At 50.4% G+C, this 16,717-nt stretch overlaps 3 protein-coding genes across 7 annotated transcripts in view; 1 reads left to right on the top strand and 2 right to left on the bottom strand.

Annotated features, from left to right (window-relative positions):
* The window catches only part of LOC139998568 (C-type lectin domain family 2 member A-like), a 36,368-nt gene extending 32,592 nt beyond the window's left edge, over positions 1–3,776 (bottom strand). The window contains exons 1-4 of the mRNA XM_072025036.1: positions 3,619–3,776; positions 3,107–3,199; positions 2,548–2,723; positions 2,333–2,436 (exon numbers count right to left, since the gene is read on the bottom strand). Of these exons, the coding sequence (XP_071881137.1) occupies positions 2,333–2,436; positions 2,548–2,723; positions 3,107–3,199; positions 3,619–3,655 (410 nt within the window). The 5' untranslated portion in view covers positions 3,656–3,776. The remainder of the gene's footprint in view (positions 1–2,332; positions 2,437–2,547; positions 2,724–3,106; positions 3,200–3,618) is intronic.
* LOC119718674 (C-type lectin domain family 2 member B) overlaps positions 1–11,613 on the top strand; it is a 31,252-nt gene extending 19,639 nt beyond the window's left edge. The window contains exons 1-7 of one of the 4 annotated variants that reach the window (XM_038187919.2): positions 7,540–7,688; positions 8,317–8,479; positions 9,701–9,895; positions 10,093–10,176; positions 10,575–10,753; positions 10,894–10,994; positions 11,106–11,613. In XM_038187919.2, coding sequence (XP_038043847.1) covers positions 8,392–8,479; positions 9,701–9,895; positions 10,093–10,176; positions 10,575–10,753; positions 10,894–10,994; positions 11,106–11,286 — 828 coding nt within the window. In that variant the 5' untranslated portion in view covers positions 7,540–7,688; positions 8,317–8,391 and the 3' untranslated portion in view covers positions 11,287–11,613. Of the gene's footprint in view, positions 1–7,539; positions 7,689–8,316; positions 8,480–9,697; positions 9,896–10,092; positions 10,177–10,574; positions 10,754–10,893; positions 10,995–11,105 lie in introns of those variants that run through there. The other 3 variants (XM_038187917.2, XM_072024906.1, XM_072024907.1) reach the window with 3 other exon arrangements.
* Positions 4,538–6,896, bottom strand: LOC119718684 (killer cell lectin-like receptor subfamily B member 1B allele C). Of its 2 annotated transcripts, XM_038187949.2 has the most exons (6): positions 6,177–6,896; positions 5,673–5,795; positions 5,461–5,586; positions 5,190–5,344; positions 4,858–4,973; positions 4,538–4,750 (listed from the first exon to the last, which is right to left on the bottom strand). In XM_038187949.2, the coding sequence occupies exons 1-6, from the start codon at positions 6,259–6,261 to the stop codon at positions 4,627–4,629; spliced, it is 729 nt and encodes a 242-aa protein (XP_038043877.2). In that variant the 5' UTR covers positions 6,262–6,896; the 3' UTR covers positions 4,538–4,626. The 2 variants fall into 2 exon arrangements, with proteins under 2 accessions (XP_038043877.2, XP_038043878.2); XM_038187950.2 differs by lacking the exon at positions 5,461–5,586.
* Positions 11,614–16,717: the final 5,104 nt, after the last annotated feature.

Below are 16,717 nucleotides of genomic sequence, written 5' to 3'. Positions count from 1 at the left end.
AGTTCTTTTCAAAACACCTTTTCACTGGTCAAACAACTTTGCATATAACAACAGCAAACACCCAGAAACTTCCATGCCTTAACAGCTGGAGAACAAGAGAACCATCTGGAGAACAAGAAACCAGAGACTGCATGGAGTCTCCTGAATCACCCTTCTTTGTTCCCTCTAAACTCTTTTATATTGCTGATGGCCTCATCCTTAAGAGTTTGATGTTATCATCAATCACGGGGCTTTCCGACCACCTGGCCACACTCCACATCTCCCCCTTCTTTATTAATATCAACCATTTTCTCGACACGAATTACCACTCCTTATATAACAAACCCAATATACAACAGGAGCATTGAACGGCTGTGAGCTGTGGCAGGAAGCTCCTTTCGCACCGCTGGTTTGCAATTCACTGGTGCAGCTCTGAGCATTTTGGTTTCCTGTCCTCTGGACCCTGTTGCTATTTATAGAGGGGTAATTCCTGTTGAGAAAATGGTTGATGTTAATAAAGAAGGGGGAGATTTGAGTGTGGCCATGGGGGTTGGAAAACCCTGTAATTGAGATAACATCAGACTCTTAAGGACGAGGCCATCAGGAATATAAAAGAGTTTAGAGGGAACAAAGAAGGGTGATTCAGGAGACTCCATGCAGTCTCAGGTTTCTTGTTCTCCAGCCATTAAGGCATGGATGTTTCTGGGTGTTTGCTGTTGCTATATGCAAAGTTGTCTGACCAATGAAAAGTTGTTTTGAAAAGAACTGCTGTGGAGAGAAGGGTGTAAGAGGGGAGCCTGCCCTCAAGATAAAAAAGGAAGGCAGCACGATGAAGTTACATCAATAAAGAAGCAGGAAAAGAAGTGAAGAGGAACAGGCTGGCAGAATGGAGACCAGGATAGGAACAGGCACGTTGATCGCCTCATGAAGATAGGTTTGGCCAGACTCAGCAAAGTGCTCAGAGAAGCTCGTACAGAAAGTCACTGGAAATAGGCGCACTGGAGCTGGAGAGAAGCTCAAGCTGAGAGAAGCGGACCTGTGCACACAACTGCCCCTCGCTGGTAAGCAGCTGCACATTATGGGGAATCATATGTCCTTAGGAACAAAGTCCTGGTAACCTTACAGCTTATTCTCCTTATTAACAATCGGACAGTTTATGAGCCTGAAACATGGGACCAAACTGATGGCAAGGTTGCAGTGGAATTGCTCGGCATCTGGCGAGCAGTCTCTGAGGCCTTGAAGAGCCATGTGGGGCCACAATCACAAACGTGTGGTTTGCCAGATAGTGAGGGAGCTGCGGGCTCCTTTGCTGATCCGACTGCTACGCCATGGGCCCCTCTGCTGCTACAGCCATGGAAGGCTTTTGCTGTTACGCCCCCTGCTGACCTGGACGTGCCTTTTGACCCAGGCCTCATTGGCCTTGAAAAGGACATGGATATGCTTTTCTTCGATCCGGGAAGAACAGGATACATAAGGCACAAAGACCGAGTTGCTTGACAACTTAAAGCGAGTCATTGTTCAAAAGGAATGGAAAATGGACACTGTTAAGTCATGGAAATTAAAGGATTGTTTGTTACCTTTCCTGATTGTAAAGACATACACACATTTGGTATGTAAAAGCAATGTTCTGTATATTTAGAATGTTTGATGTTTGTGTGTGCGTGTTGGTGGAGCGTAGACTCCCCACACACCCAGCAATGTTTACTTGTCTTTTATACATTTTATAAATATTTATTTTAAAAATATTCCTTTTACAAATATTCAGATTGAGTTGAGAATTCATTTCTAACACTTTAGATAATTTACCATCAGGAACCTTACACATGTGGGTTTAATTACAGCAGCTTTCTCTTCATCATCTTCATAGTGTAAACTCAGAGGCGACTTCAGGATGCAGTAGGAGGCTGCAAGGGGCAGCTCAACACTCTCCTCCCCTCTCCGGTCCCCTGGGACTCTTCAGGCGGTGGCTGCAGACTGAATACTTCAGCTGGGAGCACCAGTCACTGCTGACCCCAGCCAGGTTGAGGTAGGTACATTGGCCATTGCCCCGGATATCGAACCTGCACAAAGAAGCAGAAGGAGAAGTCAAGGGGCTGAGCATCTCCCACATAAGCAAATGGTGCTGGAAGGAGGAGGAAGAATCCTTTCCAGCAGACAATGACCCCCATGCAAAGCTAAATCTGCCCCCTTCCATGAAGGAAGGAATATTTTTGGTTGATTAATCCCATATGGGTTCATCCAGGGATGCCCTCTGCATCCACAAGCTGCTTCCCAAGGACCAAGCATTAGAAGAAGGGGTGGTTAATTGCTCCCAGCCCATTAAAAAATATGAGAAAAAGAAGCCATGACGTACAGGTTGTTGAAGAGAGATCCGTTGCACCATCTCCAGGGGTCGGATCCCTCCCGATGCAGACCAACCCAGTAGTGCAAGGCACGCCCGTAGCGCAATAGGAAGGTCTGGAAAGCAAAGAAGAAATGTTGTGCCCATCTTCACCTTACACCATCCAAGGAAGCCCACAGCTGCTTCCCAAAAAGCCACCCCAGCACCCGGCAAACCCCTCATTTAACCATGTCCTCCTGGCTGTCAATGGTGGCCAGCTGGGCTCCTAGGGAGAGGCAGAAGCTCTGGCTCTCGTTCCAGTTGGTCTCGTTCTGCACAAAGTAGAAGCATTTCTCCCTGAACCTGATGCCGTTTCCTGAGCAGCTGGGAAGGATGGGAGAGGGGCAGGACGGACATTTCCTGGCTGGAAATAAGGAGAAGGAAATCTGCTTATTTTAATCGGTGGTGATGATTTGTGAAATCTAATCCCATAAAAAACATGTTCATTTCCACTTCTCATTTTATTTTTGTTGTTTTCACCTTTCTGTTCATGTTCAAAATATTCATTTTCAGCTCCAGAAGCCACTTGGGGCTGAAATAAACACCCCCTTCCCTCCCCATAAAGGTCTTTCTGCAGCTTCCTCCTGGAGCTGAGTGTTTTGGGGCTGTTTGGCCCCTTTAGGGACAAATTTTGCCCCCATCCAGGTTTTCCCATGGCATCCCATGCCCAGCCTCTGCCCTATCCTCACCACTGGGTTTTCCAAAGGGGAGGAGAGGATTCTGGCAGGGCCATCTCCATCCTCTTACCTGCCAGGGCAATGATGGCGATCACCAACACTATCACGAGCACGGTGACCCCGATGGGGATCAGTTTGTCCTTAAGGCACTTGAGGCTAAAAGCTGGAGGGAGAACAAAGCAATGGAGCATGGAGGAGAGGCACGGTCAACAAACACGGGGTGCTAGTGCCTCCAAGAGCCCCCCGAGCTCCCCACTGCCCCTCTATTCCCTCCAGCACCTGAAAATACACCCAGAAAGCACGTATCTCAGGGGAAAGGCTCAGTTCAGAGGCTGCCTTTGGCTTCTGAGGATTTTTAGGGCTGCCTGAGCTCAGTGCATCACCTCCATCCCCTTTGAGCTCGGAAATGAGCATTGCACCCACACCCACAGCTCAGGCCATTCCATACCTCTCACAGCTTTCCCGTCCTTACGCTCCTCTCCCCAGCTATTTTAATTAAATTAAATTATGCCCATGTAGCTCTAAGCCCTGCCATGACCTCCAGCAGCACCGCGGCATCAAGAAAACAGGACTGGTGCTTACTCGTCTCCGTCGCTCCTTTGTGCGGGCACATTATCATAGCACCGGGGTCCTCAGCTACCTCGTGCTCGCCACCATCCGCCACGTGCCGCTGATGTTCACGTTGAGCTTCTCGCTCCTGCTTCCGCTCCCGAGCCAGCCAGCCAGACAGCCAGCCAGCCAGCCAGCCAGCTGGCCGGAAAGGCAGCCGGCCGGAAAGCCTCGCCCCGCCCCACCTTTCTCACTTTTTTTTTCTATCCTAAACTTATTTTGCACACAGCCCAGTCCCCACTGCAACTCTTGGCATCATTACAAAAGTGAAAGCAACAAATATCTTCAAATACGGCTTTTTTTTTGCCTCACCACTTTCCGTCTCCTTCCCCTCTCCCATTTCTCCCCGGGGCATTTTTTTGCTTTTATGATGTCCTCTTCCCCCCCGAGAGGCCTCTTGAAGTTGTCAGAGGCTATTCTTTCTGTTTTATATACATTAAAACATACGTGCAAATGAGTTGCCACCTCAGAGCAGAGAAAATGAATCCTAGTGCTTCACCACAAGAGAATCACTCTTCGTGGTATATACCCCTGGGGATTGTTGTAATTTCTTTTTTTGTCAGAAACCGGGTGAAAATGTTGGCCTGTGCAACCCCGATCTGGCAAACCACCAGCCACAACGAGAAGAAGGTGGCCAATGGCTACAGAGAGAAAAAAGGCCTTTTTTTTTTTTTTTTCCAGGAATTGAAAACCTCAGCTTGTGCAACCCTGATTTTGTCAGGGCTCATCCCACCTGCAGAATAAATAAAGAAAAAAGAAAAAAGCTGCCTTTTCACCTGCTTCCCCCAAAATCCCAGAACCTCATTTCCCCCTCTTCACACCAGCCACCCCTTTCCAAAATGCCCCCTGCGTGCTGAAAATACAGGAGCCCTAGCAGACAACACAAAGCCCGCAGGGGTGAGAAGGGACTTTATTTTGAAAGAAATGTGTTTTTTTTAATTTTTTTTTGTTCTTTTTTTTTAATATTTTTTCCCAAGTCGCTCAGAGCAGGACGGCCTCTTTCTGGCAGATCCACGCCAAGGCGGAGCCGCAGGTTTCCGAGATGATCCTGTCCTCCCTCAGCGCCCCGCAGGCTCCGCTGGCGTTCGGGGTGCTCAGGTTGAACCTGAGGGTGCGAGAGAGATCCCGTGGCACCTCACGGGGGTCCCTGAGGGGACGTTGGACGTGTCCACCCCCCCATCCATCCCCTCCAGGCTTCTCCCAGGCTCTCACCGGCTCTGGTCCAGGCGGGAGCCATCCAGCCAGGTCCAAGCCATCCCCACAGAGGGCTGGGAGAGGCCGATCCAGAAGTAGCGTGTGGGTTTCTGTATGACTCGATTTAGGAAGTCCTACGAGAGGAAACTGGGCTGGTGACTACGGTGTTGTTTGCTGTCCCCAAAACTGGCTCCCCCCACCCAGCCAGGAGCCCCGCTGGCATCCCCCCAGAGGTTTGGGCACCCATCCCTGCACCTTATGGGTGCGGACCCCAAATTTCTGGACCCCACATCCCCTCGGCTGCAACCCTGAGCCCCGTCCCACATCCTAGCCAGTATCAGCCCCGTTACCAGCTCGCCCTGGTCCTCTGGCACCAGCAGCTGGGCTCTCTGATGGCTGCAGTTCTCTCGGCTCTCCCTCCAGGAGCTGCTCTTGCTGGTGACCCAAAAACACTTCCTCCTGTGCAGCGTCCACCCCACGGGGCACAGCTCGCAGCCCCCACCGTCTGCAGACAGACGGACAGACAGACAAACAGCCACGCGAACAACCCCACCACAGCGCCACGGGGTGGGTGATAACGGGGTTCAGACAATATTTTATGCAATATTTTAAGGGGGTTACCTCCGGGGGGGCACAAGCTCGTCCTCAGCCCCAGGTGGGTGCAGCCCAGGGTGGCAAAACTTTGTCCCTGCGACGCGTTCCCGCACCCCACAGCCCCCTGGTGCCTCTCCACCAGCAGCCACGACACTGGGGGAGAGGGACCCTGAGCCCAAACGGGGGTGTCCCCAGTCCCCAGCACCCCCGAAAAAGGACGCCCAGGGGTGTCAACTCACCGCATATCGCAAAGGACAGCAGCAGAACGGCCACCAGGGCCCCGAGGAGGCAGCGGGGGGATCGCATGGGGGTGCGAATCCACCGGGGGGCGAAGCCTGGCTCGGGGTCCCTCGTGGCAGGGCCTGCAGCCAGGGGAAGGGACACAAAAGGAGAAGTGGGGGGGCCGAGAGCATCCGTCAGCCCTGTTCTCTGTCTCGGGGGTTGCCCCAAAATCCCTCTTCTTCAGAGCAAAAGGGTTTTTGGGGATGCAGCCGAGCCCGACGGTGACAAGATGGGAGCGAAACGGGGGCGCCAGCAGCCAGCGTCTGGGTGCCGTGGGGTGTCCAAAAATCACAGACAAGCGTCCCCCCAAATCCCCTTCTCAATTTCCCCAGCTTGAGCGACTCTCTGGGACCCCAAGAGCTGCACCACCCCGCTTCTTCCCCCCGCCAAGCAATCGCCACCCGGGGTATCCTCTCGCCACCACAAACCCGTGGTGGGGACGGAGGACCGGACCCCGCTACCTGCGTCCCGGAGGGGTCCCGGCCTCTCCGCAGCATCCCACTTGCATCGCCTGTCCAAGGCCATGTAGCCATCCTCATCCTCCATGTCAGGAGGACACACAGCAGGTGGAGGGGACACGACGGGGTCCGGAGGACAGGAAACCAAAATGCTCAGAGCTGCACCGGTGAAGTGCGAACCAGCAGCAGGGCCGGAGCTTCCTGCCACAGCTCACGGCCGTTCAATGCCCCTGAAAGTTTTTGGGGTCACCAACACCCTCGCCTGGTGCCCGGGTGAGGGGCACAAGATCCTCCTGCCTCCCCCAGGCTCACAGCCCGTCCTTTAAATTACATCCCTAATGAGAAGATAGGGGCAGGCTCGGGTCTTGCGCTATCTCACGGCCAAAAAAAAATGTGTTTTTGCGTCTTTTAGTGTTTTTCCCCATCCTGGTGCAAGCCCAGATAAATCCCTTTGATGGATACAAGGCACTGCTTCGTTGGGATTCCAGTAAAAAAGGCACACATGCTTGAAAGCAGCTAAGAAAGTGTTTAATTGATTAATTAATTTAGCTATTTCTATTTTTTTTTATTAACACCAGCATTTAATCCTGTCTTCCCTGCTCTGCCAGGTGCCTTTGCTCAGCCCCTGCCTGTGCACAGCTTTCCAGCTGTGTTCTTCCAGGATTTTCTTGCAAAAAAAGAAAAAAACAAACCAAACTGAAAAAAAAAAATAAAAAAAAAACAAATAAAACACTGTTCTTTGTTTTTTCCTGTCCTCCTGTCGCTATAGCAAGTCACAGCTACAGATTGGTTTTTCACGCCGCGAAAAACCGTTGTGGTCATCTAGGAGTTGTCGTCGCTCTGTCTGCCCCCCTTGCCCTCTCCACCCTCAAGGAAAAATAAATAAATAAATAAATAAATAAATAAATAAATAAATAAATAAGGAAAAGATAATTCTGTTCTGAGGGGAAAAAAAAAAGGCTATTTGGATACGCACCCTAAAGGATACGCACCGCAAAGGATACACACCCGAAGGAATACGCGCCCTAAAAATATGTGGTCGGGCTTACCAGACCTCAGAAAAACCAAAATCACCGTTTTGCCCTCAGAACAGGGAAGTTGAAGCAACACTCATCCACCCCTTTGCAGGGACATTTTGTCAGAGCAGTAAAAAAAAAAAAAAATGCAGCATCTGGAGGTTTTCGCCATTATTTCTCCCCCTCTCTGCTTCTGCACCGGGGACAGGATGTTTCAACTGAACGGGGTTTCTTCATCAAAAACATCAGAGATTTGCTCCCCTTCCTCTTTTGGCAGCCAGGATAACATCGTGAAGGCAACTCCAAGCAGCAAGCAGTGAACTGTTGAGTCATTTGAGTTGCTTTTTTTTATTTAATCATTTACAGTTCGTATATGTGGCGGCGTAGCCGTGGCATTGGGCAAAAGCAACAGCTTACGTAACGGTGGGCTGTCCTTTGTGATTTATTTAATCTCCGCACATTTATTGCAACAAACCATACCGGAGAAGACACTCAGAAGGTAAGTTCGCCTCCGAGCAGCGAAATTCGGGGCCAGCTGAGCGAGCAGCGCTCGGCTCGGGGCTGAAACGGGAAGGAAAGGAGCAGCCAGCCAGGGCGGGCTTCCCAACTTTTTTTCTTTCATTGCTTTAAAGTTTATTTATTTACTTCATTATGTGCTCCTTTGCCCCTTTTCCCACCCTCTTCGTCACTCCCTCGCCTTTCTTTTTGCATTTGTGCTGTGTTTTATTTATTTATTTTTTTTTCTCGTTCTCCTCTCGCTCACTCCCTTCTTTCAATGAACTTTGCACCCGAAGGGCGCACGCAGCGCCGTGGCTCGGTGAGGAAAGCCTCGAAAACCTCACGATTCCCAAAACTCTTCCTTTTCTTTATGAAAGTTGCTGCTGCTGCGGTGCTGGGTGAATTTTCTTGCAGCTCCTCAGCCTGCCCCTGCTCCTTTCTCCCCCACTCCGGTGCCTCCGCCCCGTGCATCTTCCTGTCCCCTTTTCCTTCCTTCACCCTCCTGCAAACCGCAAACCCTTTTCCCACCCACTTTTTCCCTACGTTTCCCCCCAGATCTCCAAAACTCCTCACACACCTGGGGGGCTTTGCTGGCCCCCCAACGCTCAACCCTCTCCTTGCTATCACAGGGTGCTCCGGCAGTCACGGCATCGGGACAGGACGGGTACACGTGATCGGCGGGACCTGATATTTCCTTGCTAGCCATGGGGAAAGGAGACTACAAAAACACTCACCCTGACGAAAAAGAAGAACTGAAACCTCCCAGAGATGAGGAAAATCTACATAAATGTGGTAATGCTGGAGGAAAGTCAGATCTTGCTCAGGGGGGGCGCTTGTGGGATATTTGGAGGGGTGAGGACAGGCTCTGAATTTTTCCATGCAGCCACCTCTAAATCCATCTGGAGGTCCCCAAACAAATGCCTTCAGAGGACACACATCAGCCCTGTGTGCTCTCCCCATCCTCCTGTGCCCCCGGAGCTACGGGGAACCGTACAGCAGAGGTCCCCAAAATGCTTCTTTTCTCTTTTTCTTCATCCATTTCCAACCCTCACGGAGCTGTGACGCCACCCACCTCCCTGGCATTTCCTCTGCTTCCCATGTTGCCAATTCTGGTGAAAAAAAAACATTTTTGTTCTCACAGTCCTGAGCTTAGCTTGAGGGAATATGCAGTGCATGAGTTCATCCGCTGCCCTGCTCAGACCCTGAACGCTGAGAGGATCGCTTGTTTTGTACACATTAGCAGTAGTGGTGCTATTCCCATTATTATTTTTATTTTCCTTTCTTTGCTGCCCTAATAAACTGTCTCTGTCTCAACCCACAGGCTTAATTTATTATTATTTTTTCTGATTCTCTCCCCCGTCCGAGAGACGGGACGAATCAGAGAGAATCCCCCTCTCCCATTTTTCCACCCTCTTTCAATTCTTTGTCTCTTTCTCGCCTTTCTTTGTGTTTTCATTGTTGTTTTTTTTTTGTTTTTTTTTTTTTTGTTCCCCCTTTTTTTGTTTTTTTTTTTTGTTTTTTTTTTGTTTGTTTGTTTGATTTTTTGTTTTTTTTTTGCTCCCCCTTTTTTTTTTTCTGCTCCCCTCTTCTTCTCTGCCTTCACTTTCAATGCCAAATCTGCATCAGGTGAGCTCACATGCCGCAGCATGTGGTTGAAGACAGCCATAAAACCCTCCATGTTGCCCAAATTGTTCCGTTTCAACTTGTTCTGTCACTCAACCTCAACCTCAATGGCTGCATGAATCTTTTTGCACACATTGCAAACTCCTTCCCACTTCTCCTTTTCTGAAGATACTTAACACACCTTGCACAATATGCTTGGCGTTTCTCAACGGCTGGGTGCACACTGGTGGAGCTACGGGGCCGAGCCTCGTGGTGCTGCTGTCTGCAGCCAACCAGGGATCGCTCCTTCAGCCTCGCTTTTCCACCTCATCACCCCGCTTGCTGGGCTTGCAGGGGAGGGGAACCGCATCCGAGCCTTGCCTTCTATGTTTTGGTTTTTATTTTTAGCAGCACCAATGCCTTCTGACGTGCTAAGCACTCCTGGATCGGTGAACACTACGGTGCAAGACGAGCAGAGTGGCCTCACCTCCCAATATGAGGACCCCGACCAGCCCCAGGACTCCCAGGACACGGTGGTGACCCTCCCTGTTGAGATGCCCACAGATGCTGCACCCACAGGCAGCAACAGGTCCCAAAGATGCCTGGGTGAGTGCAGGGCCAGTGCCCAGCTGGGTTTTGAGCTGTCCTCCTGCTGCTGCAGCACTTGTGGGGGTGAACCCCGTGCCAAGGAGGAGGGAAACGGGGTCGAGGGGTGTCCGTGATCCCCCTGGCATGGCCTTCTGGTCGTGCTGGCGATGTGAGGGCAGTGTCCTCACCACAAATATCTTTTCCTTCTGCTGCAGGCAGGGTTTGCACAACCGAGCGACAGCGGAATATGCTGATAATCCTGAACTTGATGCTGTTTCTTATCATTGTTGCGCTGATAGGTAAGGGCAGAGTGGCCACCACCATCCCACCCCTCTACACAGAGGGTTATAGAACTGGCTGGGGTTGCAACTGGGTGATCTGTAAGGTCCCTCCCAACCCGAGCCATGCTATGCAAAGCCCTCTGAGATCATCCAGCCCAACCTTTAACGAGTCCACCGCTAAACCATGCTCCTGAGTTCTACACCTACCCGTGTCTTGAAGACCTCCAGGGATGGTGACTCAACCACTTCCCTGGGCAGCCACAAACCCCTTTGGTAAAGAAATTCCTCCTAATATACAACCTCAACCTCCCCTGGTGTAGCTTGGGAGACTCTCCCCTTGTCTTACCACTTGGGAGGGAGAAGAGCCCGATCTCCCTCTTGCTATAACCTCATTTAATGTCCTCTTTGCTCTGCAGCAACCAGACCAGGGCAGGAGACAGCCCCGGTGCTGGCGTGCCCTTCCAAATGGGTTGGGTACTGCAACGTCTGCTACTACCTGTCGGGGCAGCAGGAGCAAGGCAACTGGAGCTGGAGCCAGGAGCAGTGCTCGAGACACGGGGCCTCGCTGGTCGTGGTGAATCAGGACTGGGAATTGGTGAGTGCGGGGTGATGGGTGGCTGTGGGGCTGGGACAGCCGGGCGGGATGTCGCACAGCGGGGCAGCGAGTCCCGTGGGGCTGATGGAGCGCGGTGCTCCAGCAGCTTCTGACTGTCTGCCTCTCTCCTTGCCACCCAGCAATTTCTGAGACAATTCAAAGACAACGGGGATTCCTGGCTTGGGCTGCGGAGACGGGGTGAACACCTGCTGTGGGTGGATGGCAGCAGCTTCAATTTGACGTGAGTCCTGCGAGCGGGCAGAGCCTGATGGCCCCGGTGTGCTGTGGCCGTGCACTGCTGCTGGAGGGCATGGGAAGTGCTGAGTGACAGTGACATTCCTTGTCGTTGCAGGTTCCTGGTGCAGGGCAGCGCAGAGTGCGTCTACTTGAATGGCGAGGACATGGCGACCTCAAGCTGTTGGCAGAGCCGGCCTTATATCTGCAGCAAGCCCCAGGCTGTGCGGGCAGCTCCTGAGAATGGTTGCGGAGAAAGGACCTTCCCCGTGCTGGGCACTGGCGGCTCCTCTCATTGATGAAGGATGATGCTCTTCAGAAATCTTTTAAAGTGTTTGCGTCTGTGGTTTTGAGGTCAAAACTGAAGCTTGATGACTAAGGATGGAACCTGAGATGGAAGAGGTGCTGACTAACATTAGTGCTGAACAAGACCCAAACCTTACGGACCAGACCTGGGGATGCTGTTCTCCATATCATCTGAAGATCATCGACCACATTGCACTTTGTTGTCCCCCATTTTATTATTATTGTTATTATTATTATTTTTATATGGACAAAATGATTTTTCAAGCTCCCTTCTGATTCCAAAATTTTGTTAGTCTGTGAAATATATATTTATACACGTATATACGTGCACGTGTTCCATTCCTATGGCCTTAGGGACAGTTTCCTGGGGGATCCCAGCCAGTAATTCCTTGAGCAGACAGAAGTTTGTTCTCCTGAAGTTCAGGGTCCTCTTTTTGGAAGTTCAGGGTCCTGACTCTGCTTTTTGTCAGACCCGTATTCCTCAGGGTCACCAACTCCACCAGGTAGTGGTCGTCACCAGGCAATCGTAACCTCTGTGAAGCTCTCTTCCACACTGGTGAGCACCAAGGCTAGTAAGGTTACACCTCGTGTCGGTCCGTCGATTACCTGGACCAGGACGTTATCCTCAACACACTCCAGGTGTCTCCTGGATTGTCTGGAAACCGCCGTGCCGCTATCCCAGCAGATATCTGGGTGGTTGAAATCCTCCTCAGGACAAGAGCTTGTGAGCACAACAGTTGTAGCTGAAGCAAGAAGACCTCGCCAACATACTCATCAGGTGGGCTGTAGCAGACCCCAACCACCAGTCCTTTACCGGACCGATCCTTGATTTTCACCCACGAGCTCTCCACCTGGTCACGGCTGTTTCTCAGGCAGAGCTCTTCACAATCTATCCAATTCCTAATATAGGAATTATTTCCTCCCTTCTGAACAGTTCGTAGCCATCAACAGGCACGCTCCAGTCATGGGAATCATCCCACCAGCTCTCCATGATCTACATCCATGGTTCCCTACACGGTCTTCCACCCAAAGACCACTGCCCACGTCCTGAAGACCCCTGCCCACAATTCTTGGGAGGCTTTGCGCAAGCGCAAGGACTGATAAGCTAATTAGCATACAAAGCGAGAATGGGCGGGTTTGGGTAATGAATATGTATAGGCATTGATTGAATATTCATTGTTTTGCTGTATAAATATGAGTTTGTTACTTCGAACATGCACGTTAGGTGGAAGGATCCCCTGTGCATCCAGCACTGACAATAAAGGATACTTCGTCACTTAGAAATTTCGGCTTCGATCTTTGAATCAATAGATGTAAATAAATATACGTATATCTATAGTCTGGTTAAAAAGGTGAATAGAAAAAACTTTTGGAGTGGCTTGTCAGTAAAGGATGTCTTGTAAGCAAGTGGTGCTGCCTGATGGAAACAGCAGGTGGCAACATCCCCACGAGCAGAGCTGCAAGTAACGTTACGGGCTGAACAGGGAGCTTTTGCTGACTGTCCGGGAGAAAAAGAGAGTTTATGTGTGCTGGAAGAAGGGGCAGGCAACAAAGGCAGCGTACAGGGAAGTTTGCCAGCATATGCAGAGAAAAAATCAAGTAGGCCAGAGCCCAGCATGAGCTCAACCTGGCCACTATGGTTAAGGATAACATAAAATGTTTTTACAACCCTATTAATGGTAAGAAGAGGGCCTCCTGACCTGGAAGGATGAGACAGGGAGCAGAAGAAAGCCCCCACATTTCAGGTGGAAGCAGTTAGAGACCTGCTGCTCCACCTGGACTGTCCCAAGTCCATGGGGCCAAATGGGATCCACCTGAGGGTGCTGAGGGATCTGGTGGAAGGATGTGATTGCTGGGCCAGTTTCTGTTGTCTGTCAATGGTCATGGTCATCCAGAGAGGTCCCAGATGACTGGAGAGTTGCTGATGTGATGCCCATCTACAAGAAGGGTAATAAGGAGGATCGGGGAGCTACAGGCCTGTCAGCCTGGCCTTGGTGCCAAGAGAGGTGATGGAACAGGTCATCTTGAATGCAATCACACAGCACGTGCAGGACAACCGGGGGATCAGGCCCAGTCAGCATGGGTTCATGAAAGGCAACCATGCCTGACCAACTTCATCCCCTGATATGACCGGGTGACCCGCATGGTGGGTGAGGGAAAGGCCATTGGTATGGTCTGCCTAGGCTTCAGCAAGGCCTTTGACACAGTCTCCCACAGCATTCTCCTTGACAAGCAGTTGGCCCAGTGGCCAAGAAGGCCAAAGGCATCCTGGCCTGTACCGGGAATGGTGCAGCCAGCAGGGCCAGGGAGGTGATTGTCCCCTGGTGAGACCACACCTCAAGTGTTGTATTCAGTTTTGGGTCCCTCACTACAAGAAGGACATGGAGGCCCTGGAGCGTGTCCAGAGAAGGGCTACAAAGATGGGGAGGGGCCTGGAGCACAAGTCCTGTGAGGGAGTTGGGGTTGTTTAGTCTAGCTCCAACCTTCCTCCTGCTAAGAGGTGGGAACGGGGCTGAGTCGCCACCTAAAGGTCTTTGGAGGCCCCTTCCCACCTTTGGCGTGGGAGGAAGGAGGGACACAGAGCTCAGGGAGTGCCTCTGGTGTCTCAGGTGCTAAATTTAAGCTCTTTTCACCCACTGAGCTGCCTTCAGAGCAGGCACTAAGGTGGCACCCAAGGCATGGGTGGTGTTTAGGGCCCCTCTTTTTGAGCATGAACCAAATGGGTTCAAAAAGCCAGCTATGCATCCCAACGAGCCTCTTGCTGAAGGCCCTTGGAAGCTAGCACTCCTCTCCTATCTCCCAGGAGCACGTAGATGAGATTATGGACAAGAGCAGGCCATTAGTGTGGATTGAATTAAAGGCATCCAACAACACGTGGAAATGGGTGGACAACTCCTCCTTCAGCACCACAGTGTGAGTGCAGCTGCATAAGAAGCAGCTTTGCTCCGTTTCTGCCCCTGACTCTATTTATTCCATTTCAGCCCCAGAGATAAGCCAGCAGCAAGAAGCCACCTGGAGCCCCGTGAGACAGGCTGCAGAAAGGAGCTGCTGTTGCCACCTCTCCAAGAGGAAAAGGAGCTGGTTTCAGATGCTGACAGTTATGGTTTGCAGGTTCAGTTCCCTTCCAAGTGTGGAGAAAGGCTGTGGGACTTTCAAAGACAAGAGGCTGGAGCAAAAATATCTGTGAAGGTGAATACCAGTGGGTCTGCCATAAAGAATCTTTCCATTCCCTTTCAAAGACTGCAGGAGACAGAGAGCTGTATGGTGCCCACCCCGAAAAGCCCAGCCTGCAGGACGCTTACTGCTAATATTTGGGGTGACAGCAACCCTCTTCATTATGGCCCTGTGAGTAATTTCAAGGTTTGAACCTGACCAAGCACAGATGAGAGTATTAGTGTACGGATTGGTGCAATTAGCTTGCAATGTGTTTTATTTTTATCATTACAAAAAAAAAAAAAATACTTGTAAATCCATAAAACTGTAATCAGTATCAGTTCCAGCCCTACAGAGGCTGTACTACACCCTAGGGGCAAAGGGCCAGATCTCTGCAACCTTGTGCCACATTCATTGGCACTGCTGCTGGAAAACAAATAACATGAGGAAGTAAGGACTTGCCCCTGGGGGCATTCCAACGACTGATATCATGCAGGATCATAGGCAGGGTGCTGCTGCCCCTCCCTCTCTCTTTCAATAAATTGGTGCTGTAAATGGTGCTGCCTGATGGAAACAGCATGTGGCAACATCCCCACGAGAACCCTACAGCCCGCTTAGCAGAGCCCCAGGCTCACTTGCTCTGTCCAAACATGCTCACCTGGTGCTCATTTTGTAGCTGGTATGGTGCTGTGTTTGGGATTTAGGATGAGAAGAATGTTGATATCACACTGATGTCTTAATTGTCGCAGAGTTTACACCAAGCCAAGGACTTCTCAGCTTCTCGCTCTGTCCTGCAACTGGGCAGGCTGGAGGTGCAGCAGGAGCTGGGACAGACCCAGGACAGCTGACCCAAACTGTCCAAAAGGGTATTCCACACCATTTATTATTAAAAAAATTGTTTATTTTTTGTCTTAAGAAACGGTCTCTGTCTCAGTCCAAAAGCTTTCGTTTTAATTTATTATTTATTTATTTTTATTCTCTCCCCAGTGCCAAAGGGCAGGGAGAGGATGTGGGGAGAGAACTGGCTGAGTGGTGCTTAGCTGTCAGTCAGGTTAAGCCATTACACCACCGCGTCCACCAGAGGAGCACATCTAGGGAAATCGACCCAAACCACCAAAAACCACACTCCTCAACCTTTCAAGTTCTGCAACGGACGCTCAGGGGAAATGTGAGAAAGTGGCTGCTTTGTCTTCCTGCAAAACCGTGACTCATGGTCCTCGGGTGTTGTGCTGTGTTTTATTTATTTTATTTTTTTTTTTCTCATTCTTCTCTCACTCCGTGACTCGGCTCCAGGCAAGGGCCGAGCATCCGATGTGCATTAATGAACCTTCTCCTTGTTGTCTTCAATAATACATGCTGCATGAGCCATGTATGGAAATGGGGGATATGGCCCTGAAGGAAGGAATAGATGCTAAAGGGCTAACTGTAGAACTATAGCAGGTCTAGAGAAGTCACCCCATGGTGATTTTGCAAGTTTTAGCTACCACAGATGGACATCGGAAACTAACCACAAGGAAAGGACTGAGATGGGATAATCCTGGAAGACAAGGGATATCTATAACCATTGTAAACACTGGCCAGCAAGTCATGAAAAGCAATAAAATGGGAAGATAGCTCATCCTCTGTTGAGCAAGAACTGGTTTAGATGAGTTTTGTGGCTGAGGTGAAAAGTCCATAGCGAGGAAGACGTACGGCCTTTGCCCTGAGGACCCGGCCCACGAACACGAGGAGGCACGGTGCGTGCACAGCCAGGAGGAGGTGAAGGCAGAGCAGATGGCAATCATTTCTTGGAACTCATTGTAATAAAGACTGTCCTTTCGTGGAGAGGTTCAGAGAATCACAGAGTTGTCTAGGTCAGAAGAGACCTCAAGATCATAGTGTCCAACTTCTGACCTAACACTGATAAGTCCTCCACTAAACCATATTGCTAAGTTCAACACCTAAACGTCTTTTAAAGACCTCCAGGGATGGTGACTCCACCACTTCGTATAGTCCCGTGTGTCAGCTGCTGCTTTTAAACAATCCCTGCCACGACTGCAGAGATAAAAACCCCCACGACATGTATGCAAATAAATAAATAAAATAACTCAAATAACTCATACTCTGATTGCTCGCTGCTTGTTCTCTTAATGATGTTATCCCGGTGTCAAAAGAGGAAGAAGAGCAAACCTGTGATACTTTTGTTGAAGAAACCCGGTTCATGGGAAGATTTTTAACACACACACACCCCCGGCACAGGGGCAGAGGAGAGGAGGAATAATGGCAAAAGCT

This window comes from Anas platyrhynchos, chromosome 17 (genome assembly GCF_047663525.1).
Source record: "Anas platyrhynchos isolate ZD024472 breed Pekin duck chromosome 17, IASCAAS_PekinDuck_T2T, whole genome shotgun sequence".
Taxonomy (NCBI): domain Eukaryota; kingdom Metazoa; phylum Chordata; class Aves; order Anseriformes; family Anatidae; genus Anas; species Anas platyrhynchos.
Note: the sequence above shows the minus strand (reverse complement) of the source record. Positions and strands in the feature narration are given on the sequence as shown.